The sequence below is a fragment of the Carlito syrichta genome, unplaced genomic scaffold (genome assembly GCF_000164805.1).
Source record: "Carlito syrichta isolate Samal-C Ts95f unplaced genomic scaffold, Tarsius_syrichta-2.0.1 Scaffold314826, whole genome shotgun sequence".
NCBI lineage: Eukaryota > Metazoa > Chordata > Mammalia > Primates > Tarsiidae > Carlito > Carlito syrichta.
This window is the reverse complement of record NW_007258922.1, coordinates 434883-457033: the sequence shown is the minus strand read 5'-3', so window position 1 is coordinate 457033 and position 22151 is coordinate 434883. Positions and strand designations below refer to the sequence as shown.

The window sequence follows — 22151 nt, the reverse complement described above, 5'->3', positions numbered from 1 at the left end:
TCTAGTCCCTACACCTCCTGTGCATCTTGCCAAACATTGGCTGCCATGCACAAAGGGGGCTGGTTATTTCCTGTATGTGTAAATGTAAAGGCATAGAGCACATCCACATTCCTCACCCTGCCTGTCAGGCTCAGGTGGCTAGAAAAAACATTCTGCTTTTAATGTTTAGATGTTGCCAATTTCCACACCCCATTGCGTTGTTTTCTTTAAATGTTTGCTTTTCCATAGACTTTTCTGACTAAATTCACAGACTTAGTGGTGTTCATGTTAGTAAACCAAAAGCTGAATTTCCCAACCACATTTATTTCTCCTTTAGAGCAAATATGGGTAGGATGAAAACCATCCTGTGTCAGACTGATAAGTTACTCATTAACTACTTTTTAAAAAAAGTCTCAGCTAGATTAGGAGGCATGTGAAGAAAGAGCTTCCTGCAATGCGAGGACTGGGCAAAGCTGAAACACAGAGATTTTCATATTATTCAGAAGATTTGGAAATGAACCTCTGAGCTAATTTCTTGACTTGGCGATTAACAAGGGACAATGGTGAAGAAAAGGCTGTCTTCCAGTGACTCGGTGTTCCGGTTTGAGATCCCGGGCAGCCCAAGGAAGGCCAATGCGGAGGCCCAACACAGCTCCACAGACAGTCCCAGCTCGGTGTTCCTCAGGTGGGTACAGCCTGGCCATCCTGTCTGTCCCCCTGCCTGCTCAGCTACCCATGGTGACCCTCGAAGAGCTTCTTTCTCATCCCCTGAGGTAGTAATCTGCCTGGGAAAAGAGGAGGCAGAGCCATCCTAGCCATCCTGGCCAGTGGACTGGAGGGGGTACATAATTAGGGGTATGATCTTCAGAACAAATAGAACTATTACCACTATTCAGGGAAAACAATTTTTAGTGCTTCCTTTCCTCTTTAATACTTTTTTAGTACTGGATATCTGGCCTCTGTGCAGTTCCTCAGTTCTTGACTTACTCTCAGGTTCATAGGAAATAAAGCCAAGCCAAGTAGTTGAACCAAGAATCTACTTTGGTATCAAAATTACCTGGATTATTATTTAAAAGGTAATTATTAAAATATTAAGATAATGACCTTTTTGCCTTACTAAATTAAATATGAAGACAGTGCCAACTGTCTCTGGTTCAAGTATTTACTACACTTAATTTATAGCAGCTTTGGCCAGATTCAGAACATATCCTTTTTAGCTGTAAATATTAATATACACACCAATACCATTCTGATCATCACATGTTTTAAATGAAAATTAATTTATCAACTCCTTATTCACTTTGTCTCATAATCATTATCTAGCAACTTACAAGATGTGGAAATTAAGTATAGGTAGCAATTAAATACAAAAAGAAACTTCTCATGCAAGTTGAATGTAACTTTCATGTCAGCTTTTCAAGTCAAGGCAAAGGAATACCCTCCATCCTAGGACTTGACTTTTTGATAGCACCATATTCAGAAAGTCAAGGGTTAGCTGTGATCCTTTGTTTGTTTGTTTTTTCTTAAATCATTTTAGTTCATTTACACAACAAGTGCTTTAAATTGTAGCTTTAAAAAATTAAATAGAAAACAAAGAAATTCCATTTTGTTTAATGGCATTCACATATCAGAATGTCAGGTTATGAAAAAAAATAATTTTAAAAGGAAAATTTTAGACACCAAGAGACTAAATTTATGCAAATTGTTTTTTAACATATCTATTTTCAAGTTACTTGATTTGTTCTAGACATCATTAAAATGAATTATCTTACTTGCATTTGTGGTTGTTTGAGCAAGAGTACAATTCTGAGATTTAAAATGTAAAACTCCTGCGTTATTTCTATATCTTGCTGAGTTTCAAGTGTCTCTGAATTGCTTTGTCTGCATAATCCATCTCTTAAGTAGACTGTAATGCAAACTTTTCTTTGGAGTTCAAACTCTTCCCAGGAAAATTTTAAATTAAAATACATCAACAAATAAATATTAAAACAAATAAAAATACTCAAAGTATAATTTAAATATAAATAGGACTTTTTATAATAATAGAATACAAATAAATTTAAAACCTGTGTTAACCTAATTTCAAACCTCTTGAAAAAAGAGTCCAGGCCTATGTCACCTGCATATTTGAGTATTCTACATCAAATCTCTATATTAGCATCGATAAGTGATTTCTCAAAATGTGTATTGGAAACAAACTACAAATACTTGGCATATCTCTAAATAGTTCAGGTAATGGAAGACTTTTAGTCTAGTCAAAAGACCTATTTATGTACTGTCAATTAATGTATCATTAAAAATGATTTATAAATGCATTCAGGCACATTGGTCAAATTTTTGAGGTAAAAATAAGACCAGTAAAGACTTCACTTGATCATCTAAATCAGTGTTAAGAATGTATATGATTGTTTTTGTATCTCATTATCCTTTCCATGAATTATATATAGCAAACAAAATGCACTCTCAGATCAACAAAATACTTCAAACAAGTACAGATACAATTTATGCAAGTGTTTTTTTGTTTTGTTTTGTTTTTGAGTTGGAGTCTAACTCTGTCACCCAGACTGGAGTGCAGTGGCCACTCCCGACCACCGCAGCCTCCACCTGCGGGACTCCGGCGATCCTTCCGCCTCAGCCTTCCAAGTAGCTGGAACTACAGGTGCGCCCTACCACGCCCGGCTAATTTTTTTTATTTATTGTAGAGATGAGGTCTCACCAAGTTGCCCAGGCGGGTCTCGAACCCGCGGGCTCAGGCAATCCACTCACCTCAGCCTCCCAAAGGCGCGGGATTACAGGCTGAGCCACCGAGCCCGGCTTTATGCAAGTGTTTTTATTCGATCATTCAATTCAGTAAAGATTTAGTGAGTAACTATTGTGTGCCAGGCTATGTGGAAGACACAGGAGATGCAAGCATGAGCGAGATAGACTTGGCCCCTGCCCCCATGGAGATTTTCTGTTTAATGTCAAAGATGGGCCCTCCCAAAAAATGAATTCATGCATACATACATAAATCCATAATTTAAAAAAATAATATATGTTATAGGAAATAAATCAAAGCCAAGGTAGAGGATAAGATGGGGAAAACTAATTTAGACAGAATGGCAAGTAAAAGACTCTCCCAGGAAGTTATTTGTAGGCTGACTTAGACGATGAAAAAGAACCAACCATGAAAAGACTGAGAAAGAGCATGTTGCTCTGAAGTGAGAAAGATCCTGAATCTTGAGGAACTGGGGAGAGTGACACCCATAAAATCAGAGAGCACTGAGGTGAGTAGATTGCCTGAGCCCGCGGGTTCGAGACCCGCCTGGGCAGCGAGACCTCATCTCTACAATAAATCAAAAAATCAGCCGGGCGTGGTAGCATGGTAGTTCCAGCTACTTGGAAGACTGAGACGGAAGGATCACCGGAGCCCAGCAGGTCGAGGCTGCGGTGGCCGGGAGCGGCCACTGTCCTACAGTCTGGGCGACAGAGTGAGACTCCAACTCAAAAAAAAAAAAAATCAGAGAGCAAAGCAGATGATGGTGGGGTTTAGAATTCTAATTGTGACAGGATACCACTGAAAATTTAGAATAAGGAAGTGCCATGATGTGATGTTCACTTTAGCACAATCTGTGGGTAATTTCCAGTTTTTGACATTCAAGCAATGCTACATTTTTCCCGTGTCCCCCTGATGTCCTTGTGCAAGAGTGTCTCTAGGGTACATACCTAGGAGAGGAATAACTCGTCACAGATTATGAACATGATTAACTTTCCTTGTTAATGTCAAGTTGTGGCCTAAAGTGCCATGTCATTTACGTTACCCCCAGCAGTTATTCTGCTGTCTCAACAACATTGAAATGGTCTGAACTTTTAAATTTTTTTCAATCTGGAAGGTGTGAAATGGTATCTCAACGTGGTTTTGAAATACATTAAACTAATGGGAGGAGCACCTTTTCAGCAGGTATACTGGTCATTTTTGTTTCTTCTTTAGTAAAATGTCTGCTTATGAATTTAAAACCCTTTTGGGGAAGGGAGGTCATCATATTTTTCTCCTTATAAGATAGTTTTAAAAATACTTTAGACACTAACCCTTTGTTAGTTATATGTGTTGCAAATATTTTATTCCTGCATGACTTTTCTGTTTACTCTGTTTATTATGTTTGAGTTCTTTTTATAATTTATCAGTATATTAAGTATCTTCTTTATGTATGATGATTTATTTAAGAAATCTTTTCCTATCATGAGGCCATAAGAATGTTTTTATGTATTTTTTTTTTCCTTAAAAGCATGTTTTCCTTTCAAAGTAGCCTTCTTTATGTGTTTGGAATTTGTTTCTTCTTCTAGTGTGAATTAGGGCATCATTATAATGTTTTAATATAACAAACTGTCCCACATTATTTATGAATAGTTTGTCCTTTCCTCACTAACCTATAATGCCAACTCTATCATATATCACTGTATTAATTACTATCGATTTATAACTAAAACTCTGGTACAACAAGACTCCTTACCCAGTTCAGAAGTGTTTGGCTACCCTTGACCCTTTGCTCTTCCACTTAAATTTTAGAACCAGCTGGCTCGGTAAAAACTTTTTTTTGTTTTTAAACAGAAATAGCATTGAATCTGTTACTCAATTTGAGGACATTTTATATATTTGCAGTGTTAAATATAAATATACCTGTTCATAAATATGATATGTCCTTCATTTATTTAGGTCTTCTTTAAGGTCCTTTGGTAAAGTTTTAGAATATTCTCCACAAAGATCTTAGATGTCAATTGTTAGATTTATTCCTAGGTACTTTACACCTTTGTTATTATAATTATATTTTTATTGTATTTTCTCTTGTTGTTGTCATACAGAAATATTGGATTTCTAAATTGATGTTATATTCAACATCCTTGTGAAATCTTATTAATTCTAATAAGCTACAGACTTTAAGAGGTTTTCTTTGTTGACAATATCATTCAAAATAATAAAAATTTTGTTTTTACACTTCTAATATTTACTCTTTTCAAATCTTTTTTGCTTTATTACACAAACAAGAAATTCTAGCATAATGTTGAATATAAGCAGTAAGTCCAGACATTCTTGTTTTGTTCCTGGTTTTAACATTTCAGGATTTATCAGTTTTTTTCAGGCTAAAAAAAATTTCATTCTAATTGAGGTTTTCTAAGAGTTTGTTGAAGGTATTGAGTGCTTTTCCAGCCTCCGTTGAGATGATCTCCATTTAAAAAGTTTTAGGTCATGCACAGTGGCTCAAGCTTGTAATCCCAGCACTTTGGGAGGCCGAGGCAAGAGGATTGCTTGAGCTCAGGGTTCAAGGCCAGCCTGGGAAATTGGTAAGACCTCATCTCTACAATTTTAAAAAAATTGACATTCATAATGTACACAGTGCCTCAAAATGCACAATAAAGCATCATTTCCCAATAATACAGAACATTGGGCAGCCTTGGAAAAGTATTAATTGTTGTAACCTTTATAGGTGGTTGACTGGAAAAGCTTTGGTAAATTAGTAGTTCTATAAATTAGTCACTCAAGAAATTTAAAAATCAAAAATTTCTATTGGATTATGTAGCTTTCAGAGATTTAGTATGCGAATTAGCCAGTAGGCACAGGTGAAATTTGCCCATTGGAGCTAATATACATAGACTGGGGCACCATGGGCTTTGGGAGAACAAATAAGGCCTAAGATGGCAACCAAAGAGGGCAAAGATGAAGCAGTGCTAAGTTGGAATGTAGGAGGTTAGGACTAGCCCAGGCCAGCTCAGACTCCTTCTGTGTTCCGAGCTGGGGACCACTGCAGGCTGCAGTCAACAACTAACTGGAGTCCAAGGCAGCCCTGCACTAATACTCATTACGTCTCCACTTGGTGGCTCCAATGCATCTCCATCTCCTCCTCTACCCTTCCACCCTCCACCAGTGAGTAGAAGAGGAAATCTGTGCCCTTCTTTCCTTCTGCCCTCCCCTCTCAAGAGCCTTGCCTTTTCTTAGCCAAACCCACTTCTCCTGCTATTAGGAAGGATAGGAGCACTCTGTGGCATCTTATGAACAGAAACACAATAGACGTTGTGCCATGACCCATTTTCACCAGTTAAGCCCATGAACTCAGCTCCTGTTCATGAGAGTGATATTTAGAGGCTGGAGTGGTGCTGAGTCCTTGGATATGGGGTTTCTTCCCTAGGAGCAGGGATGAGACGGAAGCGCTCAAATAAAGCAGCACTGCATTAAGAGAACATATAATAGCATTAGTTTCCTAAGTATAGGACAGGTATTTCAGTAAATAGGTAAGGTCAGGCTAGCAGGACCTATAAACTCTGTAGAGCTTCAGAGAGAAAAGTGAGGGGCAGGCTAAGTCAGAAGGAGAGAGAGAACAAATTGCATTGGGTTGCAGTGAAATGTGACAATGGAAGTTAGAATGAGGAGATTAAGTGCAGAGAACTAGACATCTTTCCAAGCAGGAAAGAACAGAACTCAGCAGCTGTCACTGGCAGAAGAGAAAGAACCTGCAGTCTCTTTCCCAATCTTCACCAGATACTTCCCCACAGTCCACTTAAACAAAGCACTCAATGTTTTCTCAGTTCACATGCTATATCCTGTTGCCAGGATACTGAACATGCTGAAATCTCTCTCTTGCCTGCCTCAAAGACTGTCATCTTTCAAGACCAGACAGGTCTAGTATAACCTCTGGGAAATGTTTCTGTGCACTGCCCCACCCTATCCCACCCCCACCCCCTAACTCTTGGCCCTCAGAACTAGCAGTATTTTCTTATTTGTTGGCACCAGATCTTACATTATAAGAATGTACTGCTATCAATGTCCCTTTTTTTTTTTTTTTTTTTTTTTTTTTGAGTTGGAGTCTCACTCTGTGGCCCAGACTGGAGTACAGTGGCATGCTCATAGATGCTCATGGCCCAGACACACACTACCATGCCCAGTTATTTTTTTTTTTTTTTTTTTCGGTAGAGATGAGGTCTCTCCAAGTTGCCCAGGCTCTTCTCAAACCGGTAAGCTCAGGTAATCCCCTTACCTCGGCCTCCCAAACTGCTGGGATTACAAGCTTGAGCCACCATGCCTGGCCCCAAATGTACTTCTTATTAAGCCAATCCAGTTACAGTTTCTACCCTCACTTATACAGGTTCTTCCAAGGCCCTCAGAAGGTTCCTAGCAAAGTGCTCACATAGTTGTACACTTTTGAAAAATTCACAGGTAATATTTTGACTGCAATTAGGATTGCGATCTCTCTTCCCTCCAGTTTTCCCTCCGTCAAACTTATCCTCCAGTCAGGTAGGTAGCCAAAGGCACTTTTGGCATAGGGAAAGTTGTTTGGGGACATGTTTAGTTTGGGATTAGTGGAATATTTGCCTTCATTTCTGTGTGCCTATAAGTTACTACTGATCATCTGGTATGGGAATTGCTTCCGGGAGCACTCCCACCACCCACTAAGCCAATACACCCTGCTCCATGGCACGGTGCAGGACCAGAGATGGCATCATGCGATGAGCATGTGCTGCAAGTGCTGTGCATCAGAAGTAGGTGGATAGTGGAAAAGAAAAAAGGTTTGAAATGTATGGAGCCAGAAGCTAGTCTCCGGCAAATTCTTCCAATCATCTGGTGTGCAGATTGTAAGTGATGGATTCCATTCTCTTTACTGCCTAGTCGAGACAGTTCTCTCCTAGGAGGACTAATGGTAATTGCACATAATAGAATTTAGCAGAATTCTTATGTGGGTGGGGTACAAACCCAAAGCAGTACTAAAGACAGCCATTGTATCTGTATGTGTGTCGCATAGTAGACTAGTAAAGGAATGAATGTGCTTCTCCGTGCTGGGGGGATGAATTCCTGAGTGCGATGCATGTTGGTTTGTGACTCCCTGTTATCAGTCCCTCATTTTTAGCAATTTTGAAAATATTTGTGGGAAAACTAATTTTACAAACACGTTTTTGAGCATTTCGCTTCACTAAATTTTTCAGACTACCTAAAATTGTTTCAAAAAAATACAATTTAATAACCTATGCTCACCAGGTGCAGAGGCTCACACCTGTAGTCCTAGCACTTTGAGAGGTCAAGGCGAGAGGATTGCCTGAGCCCAGGGGTTCCAGCCAGGGCAACTTGGTGAGACTTCATCTCTACAGTAAGTCAAAAAATTAGCCAGGCATGGTGGCGCATACCTGTAGTTCCAGCTACTTGGAAGGCTAAGGCAGTAGAACCGCACGAGCCTAGCAGGTTGAGGCTGTGGTAGCCATGAGTGTGCCATTGCACTCCAGTCTGGATGACAGAGTGAGACTCTGACTAAAATAAATAAATAAATAACCGATGTGCTGATCTTTGACTCACTTTTTTTTTTAAATTAGAGACAGGGTCTTGCTGTCACTCAGGCTAGAGTATAGTAGCACTATCATAGCTCACTGAAACCTCAAACTCTTGGGCTCAAGATATCCTCCTGCCTCAGCCTCACAAGTAGCTGGGACTACAGGCACACCCCACCACATCTGGCTAAGTTTATTGTAATTTTTGTAGAGAAGAGGTCTTGCTTTGGAGTCGAGGTTGGTCTCAAACCCCTGAGCTCAAATGATCCTCCCACCTTGGCCTCCCAAAGTGCTGGGATTACAGGCATAAGCCACAGCATCTGGCCCTGACTCACTTTTTAAATGAAATTTTAAGACCTCATGGAAATCTATTTTGAATGAATTTAATTTACAGTGCCCACTTTCAATACAAGCTTTTAATTGTTTAACAGATACATTGATCAGGTTCATTTGTATGCCTTCACCTTTATTTGTTTATTACGTGTTCGGCCTTCATGTTTAATAAAAACAAAACCAGGCCAGTGTAATTGAGTCGAAGGCTCTAGGAGCTGCCTCCTTATGCCATTACGTGGAAAACCCGGCATGGAGCTTCATGGGGGGCAAATTGGGAAGCCCAGCCAAGAAGCACTTAAGTGATGAATGAACACTTGTAACTAGTCCAGCAGTAATATTAATCATCTATTGTATTTGCACAGTAGCTTACTCCTGGCAGCTTTTTACAGGCATGGCCTTATAAACCTTGGTGGCCTTTTGCTATGGTAGATGGATTACAGTTTTTCTCTACATTGCTTAGATAAAGAAAGCAAGTAACAGAAAGAGGAGGAAGTTTTGTGTTTTCAACACAATGAAGCCAACAAAATTAGTTCAGGTGGTAAGTGCATAGTGAGATACACGACTCAAGTGGCACCATCTAACTTCATGGACCAATTTATTCGCCCGACTTGGCTTCAAATTATTTGGGCTATTCCGGAAGTCAAACCCATTTTCAAGGGTCATTTGATTCAGTTTCTTCATCTCACCCAGGGTGACTTTTAGAGGCCCAGAGGGGACAGTGTTTTCAGATGTGGGTGCACTACTGTTTGAAAGAGAAAGTTAAGGAGACCTATCCGGGATTCCCAATTCTACACTGACTCATTATGTGATTTTTGTGGATTTCAGTTAAACTTATCAGTAAAAGGCAATGGCATTTGTTCTATGTGCCTTTGAGGAGTAGTGAAAGAACCAGTGTAATGGGTAATGTTATTGAAAGGTATGGAATGCTTTCTATAATCTCTGTACAGGTGTGTTCTGTAGTGTACACAGCCTGGTGGACAGCTAGTTTTGTCACTTATTAACTATGTATTCTCTCTGTGTCTTACTTTAACTATAAAATGGAGATAATCATAGGATTGTAGAGAGTATTCAGTGAGATAATATATAAGGTGCTTGGTAAACAGCAAATATTCTAGTGCTAGCTGAGGTTGTAATAAGACAATGAGGGAGAGCCACAGAGCTATAACAGTGTATTTACTTATCGCCCAGAGCTCCTAGAAGCTAAGAATACGTTCTTTCCTCTCTCTCCCTGGTACCTAGCACATAGAAGAAACTCTACTTTGAGCAGAGCTCTTGTTGAAGTAAATAAATGACTGAAGACCCAGCTCCTGCTTCCAGGGGCTAAAACCTCTGCTGGTGATGGACACAGAGCACATGTACTTTGAGAATTAAATTATTAGCCTATCTCTCCAAAGTAGAATTTCTTACAGCATGTTTCTTGTCATCCTCATGTTGCAACACTTAGATCTAGAGAAGAGCTGCACATTCCAAATACTTAGTGGAATAAAATAACACTTACCTAATGTAAAAACAAACAAACAAAAACTAATAGCTGCCAGGATGATCCTGGAGAAAAGCAGAGTTTTTATTTGATTCCTTCCAATTGCACCACATGGGCAGAGTAATGTTCCATGAGCTGGTCTTACTCCAACCATGCTCCGGTGTGGAGAAGAAACCTGGAAGCAGAAATAGTGGTGAAGCAGGACAAGTGTGTTCATCGATCTCACAGACTTGTCCCTGGGCCTCTAAGGAGCACGCCTTGTGACCCAGGTAAGCTTCCCCAGTTGCATCTTTCTCCCTTCCCTGTGCCCCAGGAAGTCCACACTCGATGTATGCACACAAGTTCAGGGCCTTTGCACCTTCTTCTTCGCCTGCAACGCTCTGGCAGAGTAAATTCTGAGCTGTCTTTCAAAACTGAACCAGGAATCACTACCTTCAGAAAGCTGATCCTGGCAGCAATCTCCCTTTTCTATGCTCACATTATGTCTTTTGTTTACTTCTAACATTGCATTCATCACACATTAAATTAGACTTGTTGGTCAGGCACAGTAGCTGACACCCATAATCCCAGCACTCTGGAAGGCCAAGGTGGGACGATTGCTTGAGCCCAAAAGTTTGAGACCAGCCTAGAGACCTCCTCTCTACAAAAAAATAAAAAATAAAAAATAAATTAGCCGGATGTGATGGCATGTGCCTGTAGTTCAAGCTATTAGGGAGGTTAAGGCGGAAGGATTGCCTGAGCCCAGGAGGTTGAGGATGTGGTGAGCCACGATTGTACCACTTAATTCCACCTGGGTGACAAAGTGAGACCACAACTCAAAAAAAAAAAAAATTAGACTTGTTATATATTTCTTTCTTCCTCACAGTGCTGCCCTTTCTAACCAGTCAGTGCAGCACAGTTCTGGGCAAAAAAACAGCAATAAATGTTAAATGGATGAATAAATGTTGGGTAGGTAAAGAACGAACAAAGAGTTCCCCTGAGTTGACAAACAAGGCTGACCCTTGCTGGGGGTGCTGTTGACGTCACCCCAGGAAGGCTGAAGCTCGGCAGAACATTCGGGGCACATAAGTCATTAATGCGGGGAGAGCAGCGACTGACAAAGTCAAATGACATCTCACACCTTCTGACTCATATTCCAGGACCTTTTCACTGTTCCACAGGGATTTGTTATTAGATCTGAGTTGGGATTAGACTCTTCATGGTCCCAAATATTTTACAACTGCAACTGGGAGATAAGAGGAAAAAAATTACATGACAAAAAGACTACAAGGAGCGATATGGGCTGAAATTTCTCTTTCCATAAATTTAAATGTAAATTGATTTTAGCTTAATTTCACATTGAATTAATTTACATTTAAAAATAAACTTAATGACTGTAAAATGGAATTAAACTATATATGAAAGAGATGAGCATTTACTTCAAGAAAACATCCATTTTTAATTTAATAAATATTCCTCCCACATGCCACACACTTTCTAGTATTTACTGCGTAATAAGGCACTAGACACGTGAAAAGAGCAAGCGCAGTCCAGGTTCTTATGCTGCTTGTTGCGAGAGGAAGACAGGCATTAAAGAGGGATTCTGAGTGTCTTGCATTTTGGGAGGGCAGAGCAGAGACGAGATGGAGCAAGGAGAGGCAACCCCGTCCCTGAAGTCATAAAGCAGTCCCTGAGGAAACGAAATGGAAGATGAGATCTGAGAGTTAGGAAAAGGGGGTGTCCAGAAGAGAGGAAGGGGAGGGGTAGAAACCCACAATAAAGAAATAGCATTTGCTCTTCTCTGTGGAAGAGAAAAAGCATTTCAAGTTGCTGAAAGAATACTGAGTCTCTGGAGCAGATAGAGGGAGAAGGGAGGATTGGAGAAAATGATATAGAATCCAGACACACTTTCCTCAAAGAGTAAACATGAAACTCTAAATTATGTCCCAAGTAATAAAATAAAACACTCTTCAGGAGTAATATCAACCTATTTGTTTTTATTTCAGAAACTGTATTCAGTTGATGCAGAAACTACATTAGCAGTGACTCTCGAAATACGCCGCCTTCTGGAACAAAAGATACTCATTTCTCATATGTAACCGTCCATCACCATCACCACCCAAGCTCTGCCCACTGACCCTTGCATGATTCCATGCTACCCAACAGTCAAAGGCAAACGCATATGCCACATCAGTCATTAACAGGAACATGAAATTGCCAAGGAAGCACGTTCCAAACTGAGTCAAAACAGCTGGCAAAGGCTGTGTGAGTTGTCAATTGCTTTGCAGCACATTATGCCACATCTCAGCCTCTTAAACAATGAGCATTGATTATCTCACACAGTATTCGTGGATTGTATATCTATGAGTGAATTAGCTACCTTGTTCTGGCTCAGGGACTCTCATGAGGTTGCAGTCAGACATACGCCAAGGCTGTGGTCCTCCAAAGGTTTGGCTGGGGCTGGAGGATGCATTTCTAGGGTTGACATACTCACAGGCCTGGCAGGTTAGTTGTTGGTCATAGACAGGAGACCTTAGTGCCTTCTCCTATGGATAGAGAGCTGCTTGAATGTCTTTACAACATGGCATCTGGTTTCCCCCAGAGCAAGTGATTCATGGGACAGTAAAGTGAAAGCCACAGTGTCTTTTATGACCCAGTCTCAGAAGTCACACATCATCATTTCTGTAATATCTTTTCGTCACATAGGTCAACTCTGTGTATTCAGTGTGGAAAGGGACAATCCAAGGCTGAGAATAGCAAGAGCGAGGATCATTGGGGACAATCTTGGAGGCTGGCCACCACAAAAACTTAATTTTTTTTTTTGAGTTGGAGTCTCACTCTGTCACCTACGCTGGAGTGCAGTGGCACACTCACGGCCACCCCAGTGTTGACTTGCTGGGCTCTGGCGATCCTTCCGCCTCGGCCTTCCAGAAGCCAGAACTACAGGCGTGTACTACCACGTCTGGCTAATTTTTTATTATTTTTTATTTTGGGGGGGGTTTCCACTTTAAATTTTATTAAAGTATAGAGTTAACACGTTTTGAGTTTCTTACACAGGAAAAGACAAGTCGCCTGAGCCCGCGGGTTCGAGACCCGCCTGGGCAGGCGAGACCTCATCTCTACAATAAATCAAAAAAAAAACACCGGGTGTGGTAGAGCGCGCCTGTAATTCCGGTTACTTGGAAGGCTGAGGCAGAAGGATCGCTGGAGCCCAGCAGGTCGAGGCTGTGGTGGCCGGGAGCGGCCCCTGCACTCCAGTCTGGGCGACAGAGTGAGACTCCAACTCAGAAAAAAAAAAGACAAGTCAACTAATTTTTGATTTGTTGTAGAGACGAGGTCTCATCAAGTTGCCTGGGCTGGTCTCGAACCACCCTGCTCAGGCAATCCACTCCCTCGGCCTCCCAGAGTACTAGGATGACAGGCTGAGCCACCGAGCCCGGGCCAGATTTTTTTTTTAATCTGAAAGGCAATACCTGATGAAAGGACATCAGCTTTGGACTCGGATCTGTATTTGAATCACACCTCCACCACTTACTGTACCACCTTGGCTCAGTTACCTAATCTTTCTAAACCCAGTTTTCTCATAATAGTCCAACCTACTTTGTTGGACTATTTTGAGGATTAGGTATAAATAATTATGGTGGCTAGCAAGTAGAAGGCACTGAAGAATCGCTAATGTTATAGCTACAACCAGGCAAATAACTGCTATAGAAACGCTGTTGGACGTCACTATCCATACAACCCTATGTCAAATTCTAAGGTTATTTTTTTCTTCCTGCTTTGTTATCACCATACATTCTTTAAAAATCACATAGGGCCAAACACGTGGAGAAGAAAAGGTGCATAAAGCTAAAAAAAATTACTTTTATATATTTGAATATATGCAGAAGCCATAAGGGCTTTAAGAGCCAAACCTGAAGAGTCAAACAACTATCAAGCTAATTCAGTTCTCCTGTATGACTGAAGTCCATATTATGTTGGCCTTAAAGAACCATGGAAATAAGATAGGAGGGAAAAAAAACCCACCAATACTGAGCTAAGTGGGATTCTCAAAATTATAGCTCTTCTGGAAAAAAATGAATTATCTCTTAAAAAAAAAAAAAGACAAGTTCAAATGGTCAAGTTCTGTTTCATGTCAAAAGAAAACATTTTTTTTCCAACATTGCTACTGGTTTACAAGGCTAAACAATGTTCTATACTTAGGAATTTGAGAGTTTATTTTTTGGTCTGGTTTTAAATATCTTTGACCTTAGTTTCTTCGCTGGTAAAATAAGAATAAAGACACTAGGAGAGGAGGGTTCTTCATCTACATACTCAAAATATTTCTCCAAATTCACATGCTACAGGTATAAGTGGAAAAAGCCCAGGCCTCACTGGCAAGCTTCTGTTTCCTGGAGTAAATCTCTGACTCCTTTTCTTTATCTCACAATTGAAGAACAAATTATGAATAGAGAATTTTTTTCAGACAATGGAGGAACAGAAAAGAAAGGAAAAAAAATCAGTTGAGGTTGTGTGTGTGTGTGTGTGTGTGTGTGTGTGTGTGTGTGTGTGTGTGTGTGTGTGTATGTGTGTATATAATGTAACATATAATTTAAATAAAAGCATATATATTTAAGTTATAAGTTCCTTCTGAGAAAAAAGTAAAGAATATTTTTCAGGAGTGATTTTATTCTTTTTTTTTTTTTTTAGAAAGCAGGATTTATTGAGAGGACAGTGGAAGGAGACGCAAGGGGGATTACCTGATTTTATTCTTATGGAAGTTTTTTTAAAAAGTATTTAGTCACTATCTGAAGTGGTGGATTTGAAGCTAATGAAGCTGAACTGTTTGCAACTAATTTGTAATTTTTTCTTGAAGAAGTCCTCCATACTATATAAGCTTCAGGACTTACAAAACTGAATCTGTTCCACTTGCTGTTATGAACTTAAAGGTGTGTTTTTCAACCAAGATCAATTTTCTAAATATTATAATCAGGATTTTACATCAGAAAATGGAATATTGTTTACTAACAGGTCATTTAACAAACCTATGCAAGAAGCTATTACTATACTATGAAAAGGTGTTTTCAAAATGATTGATTCCTGGAAAATATAAAAATGAAATGTATCTCCAACACAGACATAACTTCTTTTGGAGCATTCATATTATTATGTAAGACAACCACATTCTATAAGCCATATAGTTCAGCACACTAGATTACATAATGTATTTTTACTTAGAATTTCATTTGAGAGTAAATCACAAATAAAAGTGGTAGTATATTTTCCTTTTTTAAGAGAAAAAAAATTGAATCTTTGATTTATCTATATTATTGTATCCACATTTGGGGAGTTGAAGAACTAGAGTGTCCAGAAATTCAAAAGTTACTCTACTAACAATAATTCCCATTTGAACTGAGAAGTAAGTAGCAAAGAGTAGTATTAAGAGCGACATTTGCTCAGTCACACTGCCTGTGTACCAGTGTCATCTAAGATACTAGTGTGTCATCTAAGATACTAGTATGTCTGCACTTTTTAGTTCCCTCTCCTATTAAAGGAGGGGTGAAAGTTTACCCTCACAGGGTTGTTATGGGGATTAAACGAGTTACCACATTTGTGAAGTGCTTGGAAAACTACCTAGCATATATAAGTGTTACTTAAAACACCTTTGGCTTATTTCTTACTTGGGCTATCATTTCACATATTGCTTTATCAACCGAGTGATGACTGGAAACTTCCATCCCATTGTCATTCTCCAATTAGTGATGCTGTCTTGCTCCTAGATCATCTACTAAATTGTAAGTGTCCTTAAATGGTTGTTTTATTAAATTGCAAGTTAATATGGGAATAACTAAAATAGAAAACTGTGGCTTAACTTAAAGTAAATGTTTCATAGAATAAGATTATGGTTTTTTTCAAAAGATGTTTTAATACTTACAAAACTGTCCAATTTATTCATTTTTTGGTCACCACATCTAAGTCTCCTATCAGTTTTTTTGTTTGTTTTTTCTGTTTTTTGTTTGTTTGTTTGAGTGTTTAACATTTTATTATTCAATTTTCACAAAAACTTTATGAGGGGAATAAGATTATTATTTCTGCTTCAAAAATGGAGAAAATAGAAAAAAATCAAGATATGGACCCAGGTAGTATTGCTCTAAAATTTTTGTGTTTAACAACCCAGCTATTTTATGCCACCATTACTGATTAGTTGCTTGTTAGATTTTTCTTTTTTTTTCTGCATCACTCCATAGTAGCATCTTCTTTTTTTATTATTAATTAATTTATTGATTATAAAGATGTGAGGTACAATTCAGGGTTATGTATACAAACATTGATCGTGTAGATACCCTTGTTGACGATGTATGCCCCTCCCTCCCCTAGCAGTTTCCACCAACTGCCAGTCCCACCCCCGCTTCCCCTGACAGTTTTCCACTACTGCCAATTGCTGTCTTATAGCATTAAAATTGTTCAAGGTCACCTTATGAGTGAGAACATATGGAACTCAGTTCTTTGTTTCTGTGATAAATCACTGAGTATGATTGACTCCAAATCTATCCAATTTGCTGCAAAGTCCATATATTTGTCCTTCTTTATGGCTGCATAATATTCCATCGTGTATATGTACCACATTTTTTTTATCCAGTCCAGCTTCGATGGGCAACATGGTTGGTTCCATGTTTTTGCTATTGTGAATAGAGCTGCTACAAACATACGTGTGCAGTTATCTTTTTTGTAGAATGATTTGAGTTCCTCTGGGTATATTCCCAATAGGGGAATTGCAGGGTCATATGGAAGGTCAATTTCTAGTTCCTTCATAAGTCGCCGCACTGTCTTCCAAAGAGGTTGTACTAGTTTGCATTCCCACCACCAGGGCAGAGGTGTTCCTTTTCCTCCGCAACCTCACCAGCATCTGTTGTTGTTTGTTTTATTAATGATGGCCATTCTTACAGGGGTTAGGTGGTATCTCAAAGTAGTTTTGATATGCAGTTCTCTAACGATGAGTGAGGCTGAGCACTTTTTCATGTGTCTGTTGGCTGCCTGTATATCTTCTTTTGAGAAGTGTCTATTTTTTTGTTGTTTTTTTTTTTTTATTTTTTCTGTTTTTGTTTTTGTTTTGAGTAGGAATCTCACTCTGTCGCCCTGGCTGGAGGGCAGTGGCACACTCATGGCCACCACAGCCTCAACCTGCTAGGCTCAGGCATTCCTTCCTCCTGAGAGGGAGTATAATTATGCCAGTTGCTGACCAAGGGCTTTACTTTTAATGATGAATAAAGTAGCAAAAATTTAGGTTGACTTGTTTGAACAAAAATTGCAAAAAGGTCTCTTTCTACTACATAGTAATAAGCATATCTCTGTTGGAAGGTGCCTTTCCATTTATCAGTCTACCTGTCATGCAGAAACAGACGCAGCTGAGATGATTTGACTTTGAACTTTCATCAGTATCTGGGTTTATAATAATAAAGCAGAGTATGTTTTATTGTGGCCCTAACCTGTTCTTATACCTGTGAACACCAAATGATTGAGACATGTATATGAAAGGTCTAAGGTAATGCTATAAATCATGGTAAATATTTAACTGAAATATCAAGTGAACTTTCTTAAAATCTTATATCCAACTGACAGGGGAGGATTTTTGTTATTTTCCATGTACTTATATAGATATCCATTAATTAATGATAAATAATAATAAGCACACATCATGATGAAATGTTCAGTTATGCTGACACCACCGTTTTTTGGTTTAGGACTCGTCTTTAAATCCCAAAGAGCAGTATCACTGCTTATTGCTGAAATCAAAAGAAGTGAAATCCTTCTGCCAAGTGCCTATTTTTTTTAATGATGCCAGAAAGCTATATAACCATAAGTAAAGTAATTTCAGCAGCATTTCATAAATGCATGGTTAGGAGCAGTGTGATAACATTAACTCAATTGTGTTGTTATTATAATACTAAAAGAAAGGGATTGGCAGTAGTGGGAAACTGTCAGGGGAGGGGGGTGGGATTGGCAGTTGAGGGAAAATGTTAGGGGAGGGAGGGGCACACCTCATCAACAAGGGAAACTGCATCATTAATGTTTGTATACCTAACCCTGAATTGTACCTCACATCTTTATAATAATAAAAAAAATTAAAAATTAAAAAAAAAACATTAACTCTGCTAGGCAATTCTTGATTAGGTTCAGCCTTAATTCCATAAACTCTTAATAAAAACAACCACATTTATTAGATATTTCCTGTGTGCCAGATGTCTCCTCCCAAGTCCTTTTCACAAATTAGCTAATTTAAGCTTCACAATCATCTTATGAAATAAGAACTATTATTATCACATTTTCCAGATAGAAAAGTGAGACTTGGAAAGATTAAGTACTTAATTTCCATAATAAAACAGTTGGATCAATATTAAGACTCTAAATCCCATACTTTATCCACTTTACTGTATTCCAACTCCTCCCATCTTTAACTTCCTTCCATCATAGAGTAACAGAATTGAGACAAAAGTTGTAGACTACCTAACATAAGTGGTTGAATAAGATCTGGAAGGATGCAGGGTGCGGTGGCTCATGCCTATAATCCCAGCATTTGGGGAGGCTGAGGTGAGAGGGTTGCCCGAGCCCACGGTTTCAAGACCAGCCTGGGCAACTTGGCAAGACCTCATCTCTACAATAAACCAAGAAAAATTAGTCAGGCATGGTGGTACATGCCTGTAGCTCCAGCTACTTGGAAGGCTAAGGCGGAAGGATCACCTGAACCTAGCAGGTGGAGGCTGCGGTGGCCGTGAGAGTGCCACTGCCCTCCAGCCTGGGAGACAGAGTGAGATTCCTACTAAAAAAAGAGAAAAAATCTGATAGGAGACTTAGATGTGGTGCAAAAGCATTCACGACCAAAAACATGAATAAAGTGGACTTCATCAAAATAAAATACTGCCCCCATCAGGAAAGTGAAAGACAATACATAGAGTAGAAGAAATTATTTGTAAATCATATATTTGATGTAGGTCTAGTATCCAGGAACTGTAAAGAATTCTTATACCTCGATAATAAAAAGACAATACATTTAATAATAGGCAAAATATTTTAATAAGTTTTTCACAAAGAAGATCTATATCTGGGCAATAAGATGCAATATGGTACTCGACATCATCAGTCATTAGGAATATGAAAATTGGACCTTGAACAATTATCATAATACTATAAGAAAGGGATTGGCAGTAGTGGGAAACTGCCAGGGGAGGAGGGTGGGATTGGCAGTTGAGGGAAACTGCCAGAGGAGGAAGGGGCACACCTCATCAACAAGGCTATCTGCATAATGAACATTTGTATACTTAACTCTGAATTGTGCCCCCACATCTTTAAAAGAAAAGAAAAGATAAAAGAAAAACAAAAGAATATAAAAATTGAAGTCACAATGAAATATCACTTCAGGCCAGTCTCAGTGGTTCAGCCTGTAATCTCAGCACTTTGGGAAGCCAAGGAAAGTGGATTGCCTGAGCCAACAGGTTCAAGACCAACCTGGGCAACTTGGCTAGACCTCGTCTCTACAATAAAGAAAAAATTAACCAGGCATGGTAGCATGCACCTGTAGTTCCAGCTACTTGGAAGGCTGGAGGCAGAAGGATCACCTGAGCCCAGCAGGTTGACGCTGGGGTGGCCGTCAACGTATCTACACTCCAGCCTGGGCAACAGAGTAAGACTCCAACTCAAGAAAAGAAGTATCACTTCACACCTTCTAGAATGACTATAGGAGAAGACAGGAAACAGCAAGTGTTTGTGAGCATGTGGAGAAACTGAAACCCTCATACATTGTTGGTGGAATGTAAGATGGTGTAAGCCCTTTGGAAAACAATTTGGCAGTCGCTCAAAAAGTCAAGCATAGAGTTTCCATATGATGAAAAAATGAATAAATTTCACTCCTATGTACCTAAGAGAACTGAAAACATATGTCCACACAAAAGCTTGTACATGGTTATTCATCAATTATGCTTCGATAAAGCTAAAATAAAACCTGGACCAGGCATAGTGGCTCATGCCTGTAATCCCAGCATTTTGGGAAGTAAAAGTGGGAGGGAGGATTGCCTGAAGCCAAGAGGTTGTGACTAGCCTGAGTAATGTAGCAAGATCTCACCTCTACAAAAAAAATTATTTTAATTATAAGTTGAAAAGAAAAACTCACCCAAACAAGAACGCTTGTACATGGATATTCATAGCAGTATTATTCATAATAGGCAAAAACATGAAAGTGGGTACATAAAATGTGGTATATCCATAAAATGGAAACTTATTAGGCCATAAAAGGAAAAGAAGTAGTTATATGCTACAGCGTAAGTGAAAGAAGTTAGTCACAAAAGGCCACATAATTTCATTTATATGAAGAATAAGCAAATCTACAGAGACAAAAAGTAGATTAGGGCCGGGCCTGGTAGTTTAAGCCTATAATACCAGCACTTTGGTAGGCCAAGGTGAGAGGATTGCCTGAGTCTAGGGAGTTGAGACCAGCCTGGGCAACTTGGTGAGACCTCGTCTCTACAATTAAAAAAAAAAAGTGGATTAGTAGTTTCCAAGGGATAGGAGGAAGGAATGACAGGAATTGACTATTATTGGGTATAGGATTTTGGGGGAAGAGTGATGAAATTGTCCTAGAATAAGTGATGATCATTACACAATTCTGTTTAGTGCTACTAAAATCACGGAATTGTACCCTTTAAAAGAATAAAGTTTGTAAATGAGTCCATCTCAATAAAACTGTTATTTTTAAAAAGATATTGAGAGAGCCTTAAAAGCCTTCTCTTTTTTGAAAGTTCCTATTCTGTAAGTACAAAATATATAAATAATTTTTTCCATGACTAAACTGGCCTCCTGATTTTCAAAAAGATTGACATATTTTAGAAAACTAGATTTCTAGATCAATATTTTACTTACTTGATGTTTAACTATTTAGTAACACTTCCCCTTTATATTTGCACTGAAATTGTGTAGCATTGTGGAAGGTATGGATCAGGATGAGTACTGCAAGAAAAGGGATTGTGTCAGGATTCCCCATGCCCACCCACACGCACAGATTCACTAAGACTCATGGAACTCGGCATATCCTTGTACTCACAGCTAAGGTCTATTACAGTGATGTAGTAAGGCGGATCATAAGGGAGAAGACGCAGATGGAGTCCACAGGAATATATGTACAGACTTCCTTGGGCTCTCCCCATCCCAGGAAGGGTCACAGAAAGCACACTCTTCCTCAGTAATGAAATGTAGCAACATGTACCATGTCTCTGCCCAGAGAAGCCCATAAAAGACTCAGTATCCAAGAGTTTTATAGAAGGCTAGTCACACAGGCACCCTCTGCCTAGTACATACCTCAGATTCAAAATCCCAGAAGGAAAGCAGGAGTTAGCAGAAATCACAGCATTTGCATCATCTAGGCTATGGAAGGGTGGGAGGATCTGTTTGCTGTTCCAGCTGTTTTGGGGACCAGTAACCATAGCAAATCAACTAGAATATATTTGAAAAATAAAGTGGAAATTCATCTTTCTTCCCAGAACATAAATTTCTGTTGCATAAGAATTATTGAATGTTTAACCAGTTAGTTAAAAATATATAATGATAGTACAGGACTCAAAGTGCATGCAAGAAAATAGTTAGGTACTCAGTGGCTACTTGGAATTTCTTAGACGTTCTACCTTCACTGCTTTTTCTCTTTTTTCTTCCCTTCCTCTTTTTTCCTTTCTTACTTTCACCCATCAGCTTCTTCCCCCTTTTTTCCCCTTTCCATCACAACCATCTCCCCAAACAACTATAAGCTATAATTTTAAAGGACTCAAATAACTACAAAAAAGTGTTTTCATTTACAATGTCATTCCTCTGGTTTCTCAGATGTTAGATATTCCCTCACTAATAGATGATTTCTCATTTAAAAAAAATCTACATGTTTGCATACACATGTACTTGCATTTCCAAATTGACCACTTGATTTTAAAATCACCTTCAGAAAATATCAAAATTCATGGAAATCATTTTTTGTGTGTGACTAAATTGTAACTTCAGCCCTTTGAAAAATACATAGTAAATTCTTATTTAGCAGCAGCACTGAGACATTACATTTCAGAATCTTCAAAGTTTGGCATTA

At 39.0% G+C, this 22151-nt stretch overlaps 1 protein-coding gene across 1 annotated transcript in view; it reads left to right on the top strand.

Annotated features, from left to right (window-relative positions):
* Positions 1-413: 413 nt before the first annotated feature.
* The window catches only part of GRAMD2B (GRAM domain containing 2B), a 126451-nt gene continuing 104713 nt past the window's right edge, over positions 414-22151 (top strand). Inside the window, exon 1 of the mRNA XM_021705922.1 lies at positions 414-664. Within this exon, the coding sequence (XP_021561597.1) occupies positions 540-664 (125 nt within the window). The 5' untranslated portion in view covers positions 414-539. The remainder of the gene's footprint in view (positions 665-22151) is intronic.